This window comes from Papaver somniferum, chromosome 1 (genome assembly GCF_003573695.1).
Source record: "Papaver somniferum cultivar HN1 chromosome 1, ASM357369v1, whole genome shotgun sequence".
Lineage (NCBI taxonomy): Eukaryota > Viridiplantae > Streptophyta > Magnoliopsida > Ranunculales > Papaveraceae > Papaver > Papaver somniferum.
The window spans coordinates 239,843,525-239,860,173 of NC_039358.1; the positions used below are offsets into that span (position 1 = coordinate 239,843,525).

Here is a 16,649-nt window from a genome sequence, read left to right on the forward strand (position 1 = left end):
GACGTTATTGTAATTTTTATGAAACAAAAATGACAGAAGAGATTTGAAGGTGAAGGTGAGAGAGATCTAAACCACTATACCACGTCCTCTTTGATGACTAATGTTGTGTATATTATTAATATCATCATATTAAGTTTATTTTTTCTTTAAATAACTCACATGTATGCATAGAGATTAGTCTATGACCTTATAAATATTAATTATTTATTATATATAGATACCGAATTTTCAAATCCAAACTCACATTTATAAATCGAATTATACACGTACGTATGCCGTTCCGAATTACTGACGAATCAAGTTCCGTTGACCGAATTTTGGACCGAATTTGGATTTTACAAAACTGTATAACACTCGTATGTTTGTCATTCCGTACATTTACCGAATCCCGAATTGCTAACTAGGGTTCGTACCCATGCTCCTATCAGCTACAAGCCCATAAGCCTAGCTTTTACCGTATTTTGCTTGCTTCCACACACACACTGTGCCTTTAATGCCATATTAAGCATAGTTGCTTCACACGATGAACCACGAAAACTGTAATGTTTTTATATGGATTTGGGTGTAAAAGCAAAAGGCACCCCACAGTCACGAGCAGCCATGATTTTTAGAAATTTGATCTTGGATGTGCAATGTTCCTAATAAAGATATTATTCTATGACCAAAATCTCCTTGTCTTTTACTCATTTTGGTACACCCCCGATCCAAAATTAGTAGACCCATTAACAGTAAAATGAAGATTTTGAGTGGAATCATTATTTATTAGTATTTGTTTACTTCTGAATTCAGTAATAATTATTTATTAGTATTTGTTTTGATTCCCCCGCCATTTTTTTTAGTGATATCGATGCTGCTGCTGCTCTCAACTACCCAGCAGACTGACAGACATGACATCGCATTACTCTGAGTCTGAGAGCGAAACCGATTCTTTTTTAATGTCGCCTTATCACATCCCCTGCTTTTTACCCACAAACACACGCCTTGACCCTCAGAACTCTGCAGCTTTTCAGCTTTTTATTTATTTTTTCTTTCCCCCGCAAGTTAATAAAACGAAACAGGGTCTTCAATCCATGGCGTAACTCCATTGAAGAAATCCCAAGCTATGCCTAATCCATTGAGAAAGTCTGGTTCTAATTCATCCGGTTCAAAAAACTCCTCCTCTTCTGAGAGGGGTTCTGGCTCCCTAGACAGCATAAATGTGGAGGACGGGAACAAGGACAAGGGGTCAGCTTGTTCTAATGGTGGCCAGGGTAAGAAATTGAGTGCTGCTAAGTATAGAGCAATTTTACTCAAGTGCCAAGGAAGGGACCCTAAATCAGGTACTAGTTTTTGATTATTTTTTTTTCAATTGAATACTCAAATAGATTGATTCACAGTGTTTTGGGGCAAATGGGTATGTTAGGGGATTATTTGATTTTTGTTGATTTTTGATAGATAAGAAGAAGAAGGTGACAGTGGGTCTCAAAGGGGGAAATGACTCCCCTCAAGGGGTTAGGGGGAATATAGGAGGTCAGTGCTGTGGAAGTAACGTTAAGGGAGTGACAAGAGGACAATCTCAATGCTCCAGCAACGGTGAACGGTCTGCAAAAGTTGGAGCTAAAAGGCAAAGCTTGGAAACTGCCATAGTCCATCTGGAAGAGGGAGAGATTAGAGAAGAGAACATAGTTCCTCTGGAACCAGAAAAGGTAAAAATATAACCAATTCTACAAAGGGATGTTGGATTTGCCATTTTCAGGACTAGTTTTAGTTGATTATGGTTCTGATTTCATTGTTGGGTCTTATGTATTTTGCAATAGGATGGAGAGAAGCTTAAAGGCAAGCTTTGTGTAGGAGGAGGAGGAAAAAAATGTTGCAAGGATGTGCAACAGAGGGATTTGAAGCTGATGGCTAAAAGGGGAAATGATTATAATGTCTGTGTTAGATGCAAGCTTGGTGGAAAGCTCTTGTGGGTGACTGTTACTACCTTTATAATCATTCCACATATTTTCATGTTTGGTTGATTTATTGTCGTGTGGCGTTAAATACTGAAAATTGGGAATTCAGACACTTTTTGCTGACACTCCCATGTATTTCAAGTTAAAGTTCATCAATTACATTGGTGACTATTCTGAATTCGCAATTGACCTCGTATCCATGTTGGGTTACAAGATTTATTGTTTTGTTCATTGATTCCTGATTTTAGATATGATTTATTCATGTGTACCCAATCAAATTCATATGAAATACTTCTGGCAACACCTGAAAACATGTTGGTTTATTGTATTCGTTGAACCATGTCCACTTCTTTCTGCTTGGCTACCAATATTAAGTATATTATTATTTTTGTGGCTAGCCATATTTAAGAAAACCATGAGTTGATTTGTTTTTCTCATGTTCAACTGCAGGTGCTGTGACGGGAAGGGTTGCAAAAAGAACTATCATCTCAGATGTCTGGATCCTCCCATGAAGGTTGTGCCACCTGGTGATTGGTATGGTCCCTGCTGCGCTAAGAAGAATAGAGAGTCGGGTGTCAATTCCTTGCCTAGAGCAGTAGAATCCAATTTGGATGCTGTACAAGTGGAATTGGCAGATACTCAAGGCACAGGTACAACTAAAAACAATTTACACAATATTGATTCTGATGACAGTGTTGGGAAACTGAAGGGGAAGCTTGTAGGTGTTGTTGCATCGGAACATAAGTCAGAATCCAAGTTTGTCGAGTCCTGGGTTCCTGTCAAGCTTTCTGATGTGCAGCTTGAGCAGTATTGTAATATCCTACTTTCTAATTCAGCATTACTTCGTTCATCTTCAAAAATTGATACTGTGGAGACTCTCCAGGATGTTCTTATTTCAGCCAGGAAGGTGAGACCTACTTCTGTTGCTGAAGTTGTTAAATTTGTTATGTATGAAAATCTTCATATCTAATATGGCGAGTGCTGTTTCGTTCCTTTAATGTATTGTTGGTAGGTACCATCAGGCTCACATTGTTTCTTATGTGGGATGTGTTTTTGCAGTGTTGCGACCATCCGTATTTTGTGGAACCTTCTTTGCAGAAAATTCTCACAAAGGGTCTGGCAGAAGCCGAGTATTTGAATGTTGGAATAAAAGCAAGTGGCAAACTACAAGTACTTGATAAGATCCTCTTAGAAACAAAAAAGCAAGGTCTAAGAGTCGTAATCATTTTTCAGGTATAAGACTTCTAGAGAATGATTATTACGAGCTATAACCATATATTCTAATTCTTGTTGTGTTCTCATTGTTTTTCTAGAGCACAATGATCGTATTATCTGAGTTGTCACCATATATTATATTCTAATTCTAATGTCTTTGTTGTGGCAGTCGAATGTCGGGTCTAGTGGAATCTCTTCGGGAGATATCTTGGATGATGTTGTATGTCAGAGAAGTGGTGTAGATTCCTACGAACGTGTTGATTGTGGATTGATCGTGCCAAAGAAGCAATTTTCCAAAAACAAGCAAGCTGCCATGAACAGGTTCAATGACAAGGATAAAGGGAGAATTGTGTTTTTACTAGATCGTCGTGCTTGCCACCCAAGCATTAAGCTGTCATCAGTCGATATTGTAATTCTGTATGACAGCGATTTGAACCCGTACAATGATCTGAAAGTTCTGCAGAAGATCACTATTGACTCACAGCATGAGCAGTTAAAACTGTTCCGTTTATATTCAGTATGTACCTTGGAAGAAATGGTTCTAGTTAATGCTAAGCAAGATGTGACTGTTGATGCACAGAATTTAGGCCGTTCCGCAATTCATCAAATGCTTAGATGGGGTGCTTCGTATTCATTCAGACAATTGGTTGAGTTCCATAGTTCCTCTTCATCCTCTAGTTCAATCTTTTCTTCTGAGCATTTGGTGAAAGAATTATTTGGTCCGCTGCCTCAGGAAGGTGGAAGCCCTGGTACAAACAGTTCCTCGATTGTTGTGAAAGTTAGTCAAACTGGAGGGACATATTCTAGTGATGTTTCTCTGCCTGGTGAGCTGGAGATGCAGTCAGTTGACGAAGATCTCCCTCATGTATTTTGGGAAAAACTACTGAATAGGACGATACCGAAGTGGAGATATTTGCCTGATTCTTCCTTATCCCAGAGGACCCGTAAACGAGTTCAATATTTTGAAGGCTCATTAGAAAAGACAGGCTTTGACTATGCTAATGTTCCAAAGAAGAGAAGGACCATGGTTCTGCCCGGTACCATTGATGCGGAAGCTCAAAAACCAGTAGTCGTAGAAGATAAAAGAGAAGTCGGTGGTGTAAACAAAGAAGGTAAAAGGATAGTTGATATTAATGCTTCTGCAGCTGATTATATCGAATGCAGTGAAATAAATGAAATTTATCTCTCTGCAGGAGCATGTGGAACTTCAGCTGGTGATAGCTCTCAATTTCTTCCAAGCCCTGCAGTTCCAACTGGTGCTGCTCGTTTTCGTAAAGCTAATGCAATCTCTAGCGTACCAGCAGCCTTTATAGGCGAGTCTGATAAAATACCTGTGCAGCAAGAGTTGGAAGGAGAGACCAGAGAAGTCCATCAAAGCTGTCAAAAGGTTCTCCTTCCTCCCTCTGATCCTCCATGTCCTGAACCCTTAGTTGAGAACCAGGTAGAGCTAGTAAGTAACTTAACTTCAGGGTCAGCTTCACAGCCTGACAATGGCATCCAGTCTGAACCTCCACATCCTGAACCCCTGGTTGAGGACCAGGTTGAGCTTGTAAATAACTCACCGTTAGGGTCTGCTTCGCAGCATGACATACAGCTAAACGATAGCATTCGACCTGAGCCTCCACGTCCTGTACCAGCAGCTGAGGAGCAGGTTGAGGTTGTAAATAACTCAGCTTTACGGTCTGCTTCGCAGCATAATATACAGCTAGACAATGACATTCAGTCTGAGCCGCCACGTCCTGTGCCACCAGTTGGGGAGGAGGTTGAGCTTGTAAATAACTCAGTGTTAGGTTCTGCTTCACAGCATGACATACAGCTAGACAATGGCATTCGGCCCGAGCCTCCACGTCCTGTACCAGCAGCTGCAGAGCAGGTTGAGCTTGTAAATAACTCAGCTTCAGGGTCAGCTTCACAACCTGACATACAGCTAGAGGATGGCATTCAGCCCAAGCCTCCACATTCTGAAACCCCAGTTGAGGAGCCGGTTGAGCTAGTAATTAACTCTGCTTCAGGGTCAGCTTCACAACCTGACATACAGGTAGACAATGGCATCCAATCTGAGCCTCCATGTCCTGAACCTCGAGTTGCGGAGCAGGTTCAGCTAGTAAATAACTCAGCTTCAGGATCAGCTGCACAGCCTATACTGCTAGATGACGGCATTCAGTTTGAATTATCTTCACATGATGTTGTTGAGCACCTGGAAGCGATTCTTGAACTGCCTATGTCGATTGACACATCACAAGGTGGAAGGGGTACATGTGTATCAGATTCCAGTAGCATGGGTAGTGTCCCAGATTGCAGTAATCGTCCTCAACAAAGTGCTCCGATGAATTCTTATTGGACTTCTCAGTTTGTGCCCCATCATGAACCTGTGTTGAATGAATCCGCACGAATCCGTAACGAGCAGGACCAAGTTGGGGTATTAATCAACTCAGCTCCACAGCCTAGCATCTCCCAGTTGGGACATAACACTTCCTACCAGGCTGCATTTCCAACACAGCCAGCTACAACTGAAGACCATTTTGAGTTGCCTACTTACAATGATGCTCTGCAAGATACAGTTTTGCAGCAGTCTGCGTTTATAGACAGATGTGTAGGTGGAAGTGGTACACGTGTAACAGATTTCCAAAGCTTGGGATTTCCAGTCCGCGTAAGTCATCATCCTTTACATATTACTCCTTTGACTTATGCTTGGACTTCTCAGACTCTGCCCCAAGGTGACCCTCTTTTAAATGAATTGGCAAGAATACGCCAAGAGCGGGAGAAAGCTTTGAAATTCCATGAAGATGCGGTTAGTGTTTACAGTACCTTTTCATTTGTCATTATTCTCGTAGGTGAACTCCTTTAAATCAGTTATATCAGATGGATTTTATTTATTTTTAACTCTGTTTTTTGTGTGTAGAAAAAGCGGATCCAATTTGATTGTCACAAGGAGGTGCAAGAGATTTATAAAAAGTATAGCAAGCTTGATTATGATAATGATACTGCATTAGCTCTGACGAAGAATGCAATGGACATGAATTATAGCAAAGTCGCCATGAATGTGATGTTAGCCAAGTATTTAAGGGACAAATGGCAGTGAGGCTACCAGGGCTGCTGGGCACTGAATAACATTCAAGGTACAGGTCCCTCAACTTTGAATTCTTCTATCGTATTTGAGAAATGTTCTTGGTGTCTATGGGAATTTTGAAAATTTGAGCTGCATTTAAAATGCCGTAATAATTAATGGTCGTGTGATGCAACAATGATACCAAATGGTTTTATTTGCTTGGGAAAGGATTAGATTTCATTTTTTTTCTTCACAAGCAATGATCGGTGTAAGAGACGCGGCGTCAGTTAGCTGGTCTCCCAAATTTTGTAAGTCTGTGTAAAAGAGTCTTTTTGTAGAGAACTGAGTAATGACAAATCCTCAACTCAGATACAGATTATAGCGTATTTGCTTTGGTCGTACATGCACATAGATAGGTCTACACATGTATAAACAGTTTATGAAATTATTATTATCAGGTTAAAATTTGTTCTATCGTATTTCTTGGCTCCTTTTTTTTTTTGTCTAAAACTCAATTATTTGAACATGTTCAATGCGTACTTGATGAACCACCATTACAGCCAATATCACCTTATTGATATGATTTGTTGAACGATATATATATCACTATTATGATTCAAGAAATTTTTGGTATTGATATGACTTAATATAGCCAGCAAAACTTTTCTTGATGCACATGATTCGTTGCCAGCAATGCACAAAACCACTTTTCATAAAAACTTCATCAATCTGAACTTGCAAACTAAGACAAACACATTGGAGTGAGAATGACGTCTTCAGAGTCCAATCACATGCTTGTTCTGGCCTTCATGACTTGCGGTTATCCTAATGAAAATGAGTCTAACTTCAGCGGTCCTCAATCCTACTTGCAGACTCTATATATACTTCTCTTCCGAGTCCGGCACGCAGGAGCTACTATTCTCATGTCCTTATGAGTGAAGGAAAATGCATACTTTGATGCAAGTGTGCAAGGCTGAGTACTTGTGGGTGAAGTTGATTCACTGAACTACATAGTATTGCCGGTCATGTCCCATGAAAATTTTATGCGATTAAATGAGCATGTGACACTATGTTTCCACTTTAAAAGAATGTCAAAAGTATTAAGTCATATTAAAAACATATCAAGCCACTGGAAGAAACCATATTAAGTCGTGTAAGATCCCGAAAAAATCATTCTCAACAATGATGCATTTTTGTCAGTGTATCAGTAAACTTAAGGGTCGTCTCTTACACACTGTGCAGTCCTCCGGTCCCACAGTTTTGTGCGAACTAAGTTGACACGCCATAACTGTAGTCCCAGCCTCCCTAGGTAGAGGTTTTGATAGTATCTCCCAGCCCCTTATTGAGGTATTACGAGTAATCTTTGTAATCTCTCCGCATAGTTCTGATTTCGCCTTCGGTTTGCTCGTTTTCTTGTCAGGAGAACTCGTTGTGTATTCAGAATTCCTTTGGTTACCGCACGGTTCATTCTTCTATCTCAGCTACTCAGGTGATCTTTTCTTTCCTCAGATTGGTGTTGAGGCCTGGTTCTAAGCGACGTTATTTTTCTTGTCTTCGCGGATCTGTCTCCTGGTTCTTTTCCGCAACCTCCTAGCTTCCCGGTTTGCAACACGCGATATATCATTAATTTCGTGATTTCCCCTTGTAGCAATTTGGGTGTAATCTTCGCGTTGAACTATTTTCGCCCATTGTTTATTTTGATACGCCATTGTTCTGCTTACCAGGTACCCTTTTGCCTCTGCAGATGTATTTCGCCCCGAAATTTCTCATTTATTTGCCTCATTCTTCTTGCACCTCCATGTCCGTAGGATCTCTTGTGGTTTTATCTGTATCCTGTTTCCCATTCGTACTCTCGTATTCTTCTTCTCAGATTCTGATTTTCTATCATCAACCATTCATGCTCTTGTGCGAGGTTGATTCGTTCCTCCATCAATATCCTCTCCATTTCTTTCCATTGTATGATATTTGGCCCCTACAATTTCAAAGTGGGATTTCTCTTTGAAATGCAAGTCTCCAGGAAGATGAATTGGTTTCAAATTTGCGGGGATAGAATTCTTTTCCCGAAAATGTTAGTTTTACAAGTAGTTTGTCCCCCAAGAAAGTCCAATTGAGAGGACTGGCCTTCTTACCGTGGTATCAGGTTTCGAAAACTAAAAAAAGAAATAAACAAAAAAATACGATAAAATTTAAGGTGTCGAACTCCTTACCTCTAAGGTCCAGTAAAAGGCAAAACCACCTACGGTAAAACTCAAGCTGGTCGTGTCTCTTGCATATGTTTTGGACAACTCATTCCAAAATTCATCTAATATCTTGCATATCTTTCAGGATATTTAGTTTCTCTTTTTTTATTTATCTTGTTTTATGAGAATAATATATTCTCCTAGGATAGTTTAGTAAAGTTTAATTTTTAGGTTTTTCGTTTGCAGGTTATAAATAGCTTCACCTTTCCTAGGGCTAGGAGTATCGTTTCTGTTTAAAACTCCTTGATTTGATTATTCGTCGATTAATATTCTTGCTTTTCTTAAATCTTAGTTTACTCTCCTCTTTATTTTCAGTTTATTTGAGGAAGAATGAACGATTAAGGATCGGATTAAGAAACATCTTGGGTAATAATGAATGACATAGTATTGCATCTGATTTTGCTCTTTTCTTGTTGATGTTGTTTTGATCTAATTTGGTTATTGACTATGTGTACCTGCAGGATCATAAATGGTGGTGGGGAGCGGAAGTATCCCACATCCAGCTTTGTATATAACCGCAAAGGTTAGGACCGTTAGGTTATTAGATTTCACTATTGAATTACTATTAGAGCAGGTATTATGGTGGTGTTTTTCATGGCTATGTTTCTACGTTAAAAGAATGTTAAAGTCTAGGAAAAATATTATGTCATATTAAAACCATATTAAGTCATATCAGAGCCCAAATTAAAACATTTTCAACAGTCAAGCAGTGTATCAATAAACTTCATGCGTTATTATGTCTAATGTTTTCTCTGCTTTACGAGATAGATTGGTTGATGTATTTAAATTAGTTTGAAGTAGTTAACATAATTGTATCAAATCTTTTGAGTTTGAAGACGGCAAGAATCTCAACTTGAGAAATAAGACCGAACCATGTATTAGCAGTACACCAAAAAGAAGAAGACGAGGTAAGAAAGGAACCATATTAAAAATAAAGTGCAACAGGACATTGACAATGGAAGACCCTCCTCTCTTTTGGGTGGTACTGCTAATAAATAGTTTGGATTTTTCCTCCGGTTGACAATTTTGCTGTATGTCGTACTTGTTGAGGATTAAGAGCATCTTCAAAATCGGAAGATTTGATATGATTTTTCCACTTATTGCAAACTAGTTTACATTTATCAATCAACTTATCTGGTGAATGAGAAAAAACATTGAACATAATATCGGCTTATTGATACGGTTGATTGTTTGTACACTGACTATTATAATTGAAAGAGTTTTTGGGTTTTGATAAGACTTAATATAGCCAGCAAAACTTTTCTGGAAATGCTAATGCCAACTATGCACAAAATCATAGAAACTATATCAATCTCATCTTGCAAATGCAAATCAGTCAGGCTACAATGCTTCTCTCAGAAATTCTATTCTTGGAAGGGCTCCCTCAGAGCGGAAGGTCTGTCAATATTATCCTCAAGGAAGGTGTTATTTTGGAGATAACTGCAAGCATTTGCAAGAATGTGATTGGACCTTGAAGCAATCATTCTCCAAAATAACACCTTCCTTGAGGTTAATATTACAAAGTAACACCTTCATTGCAAATACTTGCAGTTATCCCAAAGAAAATAGCACAACTTCAGTGCATCTCCTTGGAATCATACTCGCTGAAGGTACAACGCTTCTCTTCACACTCCCACATGCAGAAGCTACCATTCTCCTGTTTGGAGCCCCTTTCTCAGAAGCTTCAATGCTAATAGCTTCAATAGTCCACGGAGAAGTCAGTCTTGCTCTAGAGTTGCTCTGGCGTTGCAGAGGGAGATAAGAAATGCAACTTTGTGGATTTCGAAAACTACTTGAATCAGAAGAAGTGGACCTGCAGTCTCATGCATTAGTGATGAGTGTGTCTCTCTCAGTTCTACATCACTTTAAAGATTCGTTCTTGTTTGCTTAGATATTTGAACTGGTTATAGAACAGGAAATGCTTCAATTCGTTCTTGTTTACATAGACATTACTGCAGATTAGGAAATACTAGATTGCGTTTTCCCTTGTTCATTTCAGACCGCAGGTGTTAAGTTCTGTATGTGAGGCATGTATCGTAAATTCATAAGGACCTTGGTATCCCCTTCGCTTCAATTTTGTAGCAATCCATATAAAGCTGCTGCAGGCCGTTTTTGCAATGTAGCCTTGTAGAATGAAATGTTGTTGCTGAATACTTGATGCAAAGGAAACTCTATACCAACGAAATTTAGAAAAAAACTAGTTTCCTGTTACCAGTAAATGAAAAATCCAGTAGACCAAGCCAGAGCTACATTTTTATTGCACAATTGTTGTTAGTCAAATCCAGCAAGGCTTTTGACGAACTGAATGGATGCAATGCAAGAATGCAAAAATTTGAGCTTTGTTGGTTTGGACGTAATGTTTCAGATTACAAAAAGCATTATTTTTTTCCTTTTTATTGAAAATAAAACAAAGAATAGTAAACTTTACTACAAGAAAAGAATCGAAACAAATATACAGCCAACTCAGCCAATATCACAAGATCTTTTTTAGTAATCCATGGTTCCATATAAAGCTGCTGCAGGCCACTTTGGCAATCTAGCCTTATTTTGTTCAGCAAGCAATCTGGCAATGTACCTTATTTTGTTCAGCAACTAACTGATAAGCTAAGGAATTGCAAAAATCATCACTGAGTTCCTAATGGCTGGATTGAATTGCTTGTCAGCTTTTAAATGAGAGCTTAAATTTAAATCGCAAGAAATCCTTCAAGTTGCCTAAGCTGTTCGTAGAACATGAAAACGAATTTCAGAAAAACTAGAGAGGACGAGGATAGACCAAAAAAAAATACTGCGTCTGACATAGGATCCTATGAAAGAATTGACCAACAATTCCCCCATAGACACTCCATAAACACAACTGTGAAGAAGAAACTGCAAAAGAAGTCTTCCAGATTTGGAGCACATAAGTTGATAATGTTAGCATTAATATCATTTTGAGGCAAGAGATTTCTACGCGACCAACTGTATGCAAACCTCTTAAGGCTGGGAGAATCAACAATCAAATTCCTTCCATTATCAATTGTTACATCAGAACCAAGTATGTCCAATGTTTCAAGAACTGGACAACTCGAAAAGAGCCTTCCAGATAATTCTAGATTGGAGATTGAAAATCCAGATAACACCATTTCCTTAAGACGAGGTAAATTTATGGAACTTGGTAGAATAATATTGACATATCCGGCAATATAAGATACTCGAATTTCCAGCTTTCTCAGTGACTGACAATGAACGAGATGGTAAGGAATTTCATATGCCAAATTATGCAAGTAGTCATCGATTACTATACTTATTTCTTGAACATTATGGTGAACGGCATTAACTCTCCATCTATTAACATTTGTTGTCACTAAATCATCAAATCCAGAGTTTTCCCAACACACATTAACCCTCTGAATATCATAGTCTTGGCGGTGACAAAGGAATACCATGTCTACAAAATTTATGAAACGATGTTTTTTGTCGTTTGGGAATGAACTCCTATTGTAATTGAGAAATGGTAGAGATTTCCAAACATCAATCCACCTTTTGGACAGAACACAAGTCTGTACTGCACATTTAGTATCATTAAAAGACAAGATATAATGGATTACGCTATCATGTAACCTACTGAATCTATCTTCATCATTATAATCTGTTTGGGTACTTGTTCCTTCCATTGTGTTAAACAGTGAATCTCAGAAATGAAAAACCCCCCAAAATTTGGAATTCAAAAACCCAGAATTAACAAATTGAAAAGGAAGTACCTATTGAGTGTAGAAATGGCTGATCTTCAAGTGCAATGCTTGAACCCTAAACTCCAATGCTGATGTATTGAAGTGAAAAAAAAATCCCAAAATTCTAATCTTTGCTTCTGATCTCTACATATACCTCCTAATCTGAGATGAGTTACACTCAATTAAGCTTGTAGAATGATTGTAGAAGTTATCAATGATTCTATGAAGCAGATTGAAACTCACAAATATATTGTTCAAATCCTAAACAGATGGTGGAAAAACATATACCGAAATGGACTAGAGAAACCAACCAGGCAACCACTATGGACTTACAGAGAAGTGCTGAAAACATCCCCTTTGATCTGGATTGATTAACTCTTGAGCAGAGATGGAAAACTCTAAATCCATCACACCAATATTTGTTTGTTGCTCAAAAGTTCAAAACCCTCAAATGCGAAGAAATTTATGAGTAGAATGTGAAAAACCTAATCTACATACTAACACCTCTTTTACACCACTGTTGTTTTCACTTTTCACATATTGCGGTAAAATGGTAACTTTTCACTGCCATTGCCCAGTGATGAAACTTGAACTCAATTTTGCACCTGTCCTGGGTGATTTCTTTAGCATTATTAGCCTTAAATTGTTGTCATGTATGGCAATTTGCATCAAGTTTGGATTTTGCAGCCATGAGACAGGTTTTTGGTCATGCGGCGCGGATTTCGTGTTACGGTTAAGACTTTTGGTCATTGGCAGCGTATGGTTCTCATCAATTTTGGGTTCATTGAGCGATTTTGAGCTCTTATTAAACTGCAGAATGGCTGCTGGACAAGGGTGGCAGTTCCTATATTCCAGACTTTCCAGTATATGAAAGATCAGAGGAGAGCAAGACAACAAGCAGGCTGCACCCTGATAGCATATATGTTGTTAGTATCAGGGTACTCAGAACCAGTTATGGTTTTCATTCAAAGCTGCAGAGTACAATTCTGAAAACCATGAAGTAGAAGAACATGAAAATGTGCAGAAATAGGGCCAGCAAAATTGAACTGATTGAAGTCGAATATGAAATCTAAATGGAAACACAAAAAATTTCAGCTTTATTAACTTGGGTGTAATGTTTCAGATTACAACAGTATTATTTCTTTCCTTTTGATTGAAAATGGAAAGAAAGAATAGTATACTTTTCTACAAGAAAAGAATCGAAACAAATACACAGACAACTCAGCCGGTATCACCGATTTGGCAATATCCGACTACCCACCCACAGTACCACGCATAGACCCAAGGACAACAACAACACCCCCATCACCAGCAGCGGCAAAGACAACAATGAAAAATTGGTAAAAATAATATAAAATCCTGCTGCAGATAGAAAAACTGCATGCAGAACATGATAACGAACAATCCATTTATGTCCGCCTCATTTACTCTCTCTACTCTTGAATAACTGACAAAATCCTCCTAACGGGCTTGGATGCCTGCAACAACAACTCCTGACTTATCAGCCTCTACAGAGCACTTATCCTCCTTTCCAAGTTTCTTTCTCACCCATGGTTTTGAAAGTTTTGACATGGCATTGTTCATTCTATCAAAGTTTTCACAAGTGCTGTCATACCCATCAAGATCCGAGTCGGTTATCAACATGATTGAGCCATCAACAATTGTCGATCCCTCAATGTTTTCGATAGCAGCTGGGAAATCAACAGGTTTCAAATCTTGGCTGCTGAAGTGGCCGCCTGGTTTGGTATCTTTCCCAACTCTTACATTATAGAAGTCCTTCACAGCCTGACATTGAAAAAAAAGAAGAAGTTGCTTTTGAAACCATTCATTTATGAATTCAAATAAATTGTATAAGACAGACAAGCTGTTTGGGTTATAGATTCCTTTTGTCCTCCGAAATTCATTCAAGTAACGGAAATAACTGGAAACACTTTAATACTTATTACTGTTCACGTTACAGATCTGTTTTGTCCTCCGAAATTCATTCAAGTAACGGAAATAACTGGAAACACTTTAATACTTATTACTGTTTGCGTTATAGATTGGTTTTGTCCTCTGAAATTCATTCTAGCAACGGAATTAACTGGAAAAACACCTTAATAGTTTAATACTTAATTCTACCGTAGTATAGTTGTCAACTTGTCATAACTCAGTAAGCCTAATCAAGTCTTTTAGCAAGCACGCGGACATGAAAAACATCATTTAAACTTTCCCAAACGACTTCATAAATAAGGTTTATTCATAGATATCAATAACACTAGTAGCTCTAATTAGGGGTTCTTTTGGAAGATACCTGCCACTGGGAAGAAGCCAGGAGAACCCTATGCCTGATCGATCTCACATACTCGAATGCAGCAACAGGTGTCATCTGCTTGTATTGTGCCAGGTAGCAGAGAACAACAGTAGTGCTACGACCCCTACCAGCTTTGCAGTGAACATAGGTCTTTTTCCCACTTGAGACATTCTCTACACAATGGAAACAATAAAAGAAGAAAAGAAAGTCAACATCAGTTTGAAATATCAATACAAGAAAGTACAAGAAACAATCCATTATTCTCTATCAATCGGGAAGCGAGTGACTACATAGAGATTGTACACCAAATAATACTGTGGAGTAAGCTCAATATGCTTCAATGCACTTACTGTGGATGAAGTCTACAGCTTGGCATAAATCTTCGAAAGATGGAGCAAAAAGGTAGTCTCTTGTCGGAATCACCAAATGATCAATACCGTGATCCTACATTCAAAAAAATTACAAAAAACTAAATGGATGGTACGAAACACTCGCAAAAAAAGGAAAAAAAAAGAGGAAAAAATAAAGAAAATAAAAGGAAAAGAAGACTTTCGTCATATTTCCTGCAACAAGAAACAAAGACTTTCCTCAATGAGTTATTGGTAATTCTATCTTTAAACAGGTAGGAAGAGTGTACCGAATACTAAAAGAGAACAATTTTGTGTAAATGCAACACTCACATGATAAAGTGATGACGGAACCAGAGTCTCATAAGGCTCATTCAGAGTGACAACTCCTTGAACACCTAATTCCTTCAGACGAGGAACATCAGTAGTGAAGGGCACAGCACCTAGCAATACAAACTGATGGCAGAAAATCATTAACATACGAACAAATTTTAGCCTTAAACCTACAAGTGATTCTTATCAGCAGAAATGTAACTCCAGTATCAGCAGATTAACACAATCTTTTCACGAGACCCATCTTCCTAGATTCCTAATGAATGCAAAGCAACTCAGGCGGTTATCGATCAAAAAGAAAAAGAAAACTCAGGCTTTCATTCAAATTTGGTATCCTAGAATCTCTAACCAATACTCGCAACAGAAGCACCGATAATGGAAGTGCATCTTATGACAATAAAACCTCTATACCTACTATGAATTACCCCCAAAACAAAACAATCTCTTGCCAAGCATGATCAAATTCTTAGAAGCACACCATCTACACAAAATTGAGATGTTGGAGCAATGCAGCCGAAAAAATCACATTACAGAAAATTATAAAGTGGGTTCTCAAATTGAGCCTATTTCAAATTCATTTGGCCTAAAAGCAACCCAATAACATTCAAAGATACAAACAAATAGAAACATCTTAAAACCATAAAATTGAATCAAAAACAAAAAGTAATCAAAGGGTCCCTTTAATGAATTAGGATTTATACCTGATCAATTTGATCCCACCAATGAAACTCATCAGGTTGAATCTTATTCCTGACAACATTATACATCAAAGTTGGATAGAACAAAATCCTAGCACCAGCACCAACTAAAACCCTTTTTGCATCACAATCTTTTGAATCAGTAACATCACATAAACTCACTTCCTCCTTTCTTCCAATTCCACTCTGATCCTCACTACAATCATCATCTAAATCCTCCCAATCTTGTTCCAAACCATTCAACTCACTTTCCAATTCATCCCAATCTTCCAATCTCTCCTTACTCATCATCTCTCAACAAAAAAAATTCAATCTTTACACTAAATTACTTGACTAAAATTAAATTAAACAAAACCCAGACTCAATTTCTCTATTTAGAACCTCTTACTATCCATTAATGGAAGTAAAAAGCTCTTCTCCTCTCTTTCTCTTCTCCTTCGTCTACAACAGTGAAGAAGAAGAGATAAGAGAGAAGGGGTTATAAAGGTTAAGGATTTCTAACAACAATCCTCTTCATCGTCTTGATGGTGTATTAATGACTGAAATCAGAGGAAGATTGTTTTAGGAAATTCTTTCTCTCTAGATTTTTTTTGTGTTTGAAATTTTTGGTTGTCAGTTTTTTTTTTAGAAAGTGATAAAACCAGAACGTGTATTATACTAAATTGAGTATATACTCTCTTTGTGCTGACTATGAAATGACATGACAGCACCTTCCCATTATGATATTTTGACTGGAAAATGGGTTGTGGTAACCGTTGGATTAAATGCGATTTTCTAATCTTATGGAACAGTTAAATTTGGAAAATAGGAAAATTAGGGTCTCCTACCCA

General features: G+C 38.1%; 3 protein-coding genes across 5 annotated transcripts; 1 reads left to right on the forward strand and 2 right to left on the reverse strand.

Annotated features, from left to right (window-relative positions):
• The first annotated feature begins 961 nt into the window (after nucleotides 1-961).
• LOC113321256 lies at nucleotides 962-7,319 on the forward strand. 3 transcript variants are annotated; one of them, XM_026569166.1, is made up of 9 exons: nucleotides 962-1,319; nucleotides 1,435-1,685; nucleotides 1,797-1,945; nucleotides 2,385-2,841; nucleotides 2,994-3,167; nucleotides 3,319-4,261; nucleotides 4,343-5,940; nucleotides 6,052-6,268; nucleotides 7,071-7,319. In XM_026569166.1, exons 1-8 carry the CDS (start codon nucleotides 1,103-1,105, stop codon nucleotides 6,229-6,231), a joined length of 3,969 nt encoding a protein of 1,322 aa, XP_026424951.1. In that variant the 5' UTR covers nucleotides 962-1,102; the 3' UTR covers nucleotides 6,232-6,268; nucleotides 7,071-7,319. The 3 variants fall into 3 exon arrangements, with proteins under 3 accessions (XP_026424951.1, XP_026424957.1, XP_026424943.1); XM_026569172.1 differs by lacking the exon at nucleotides 7,071-7,319 and having other exon boundaries at nucleotides 2,385-2,584; nucleotides 2,657-2,841; nucleotides 6,052-6,652; XM_026569158.1 differs by lacking the exon at nucleotides 7,071-7,319 and having other exon boundaries at nucleotides 6,052-6,652.
• Nucleotides 7,320-11,242: 3,923 nt separating this feature from the next.
• Nucleotides 11,243-12,091, reverse strand: LOC113274143 (F-box/LRR-repeat protein At1g55660-like). The gene has a single exon (XM_026523631.1). The coding sequence runs from the start codon at nucleotides 12,089-12,091 to the stop codon at nucleotides 11,243-11,245; it is 849 nt and encodes a 282-aa protein (XP_026379416.1).
• Nucleotides 12,092-13,222: 1,131 nt separating this feature from the next.
• LOC113321280 (putative dual specificity protein phosphatase DSP8) lies at nucleotides 13,223-16,441 on the reverse strand. The gene is made up of 5 exons (XM_026569181.1): nucleotides 15,823-16,441; nucleotides 15,122-15,244; nucleotides 14,792-14,885; nucleotides 14,442-14,614; nucleotides 13,223-13,933 (listed from the first exon to the last, which is right to left on the reverse strand). The coding sequence occupies exons 1-5, from the start codon at nucleotides 16,108-16,110 to the stop codon at nucleotides 13,610-13,612; spliced, it is 1,002 nt and encodes a 333-aa protein (XP_026424966.1). The 5' UTR covers nucleotides 16,111-16,441; the 3' UTR covers nucleotides 13,223-13,609.
• Between the last annotated feature and the right edge of the window lie 208 nt (nucleotides 16,442-16,649).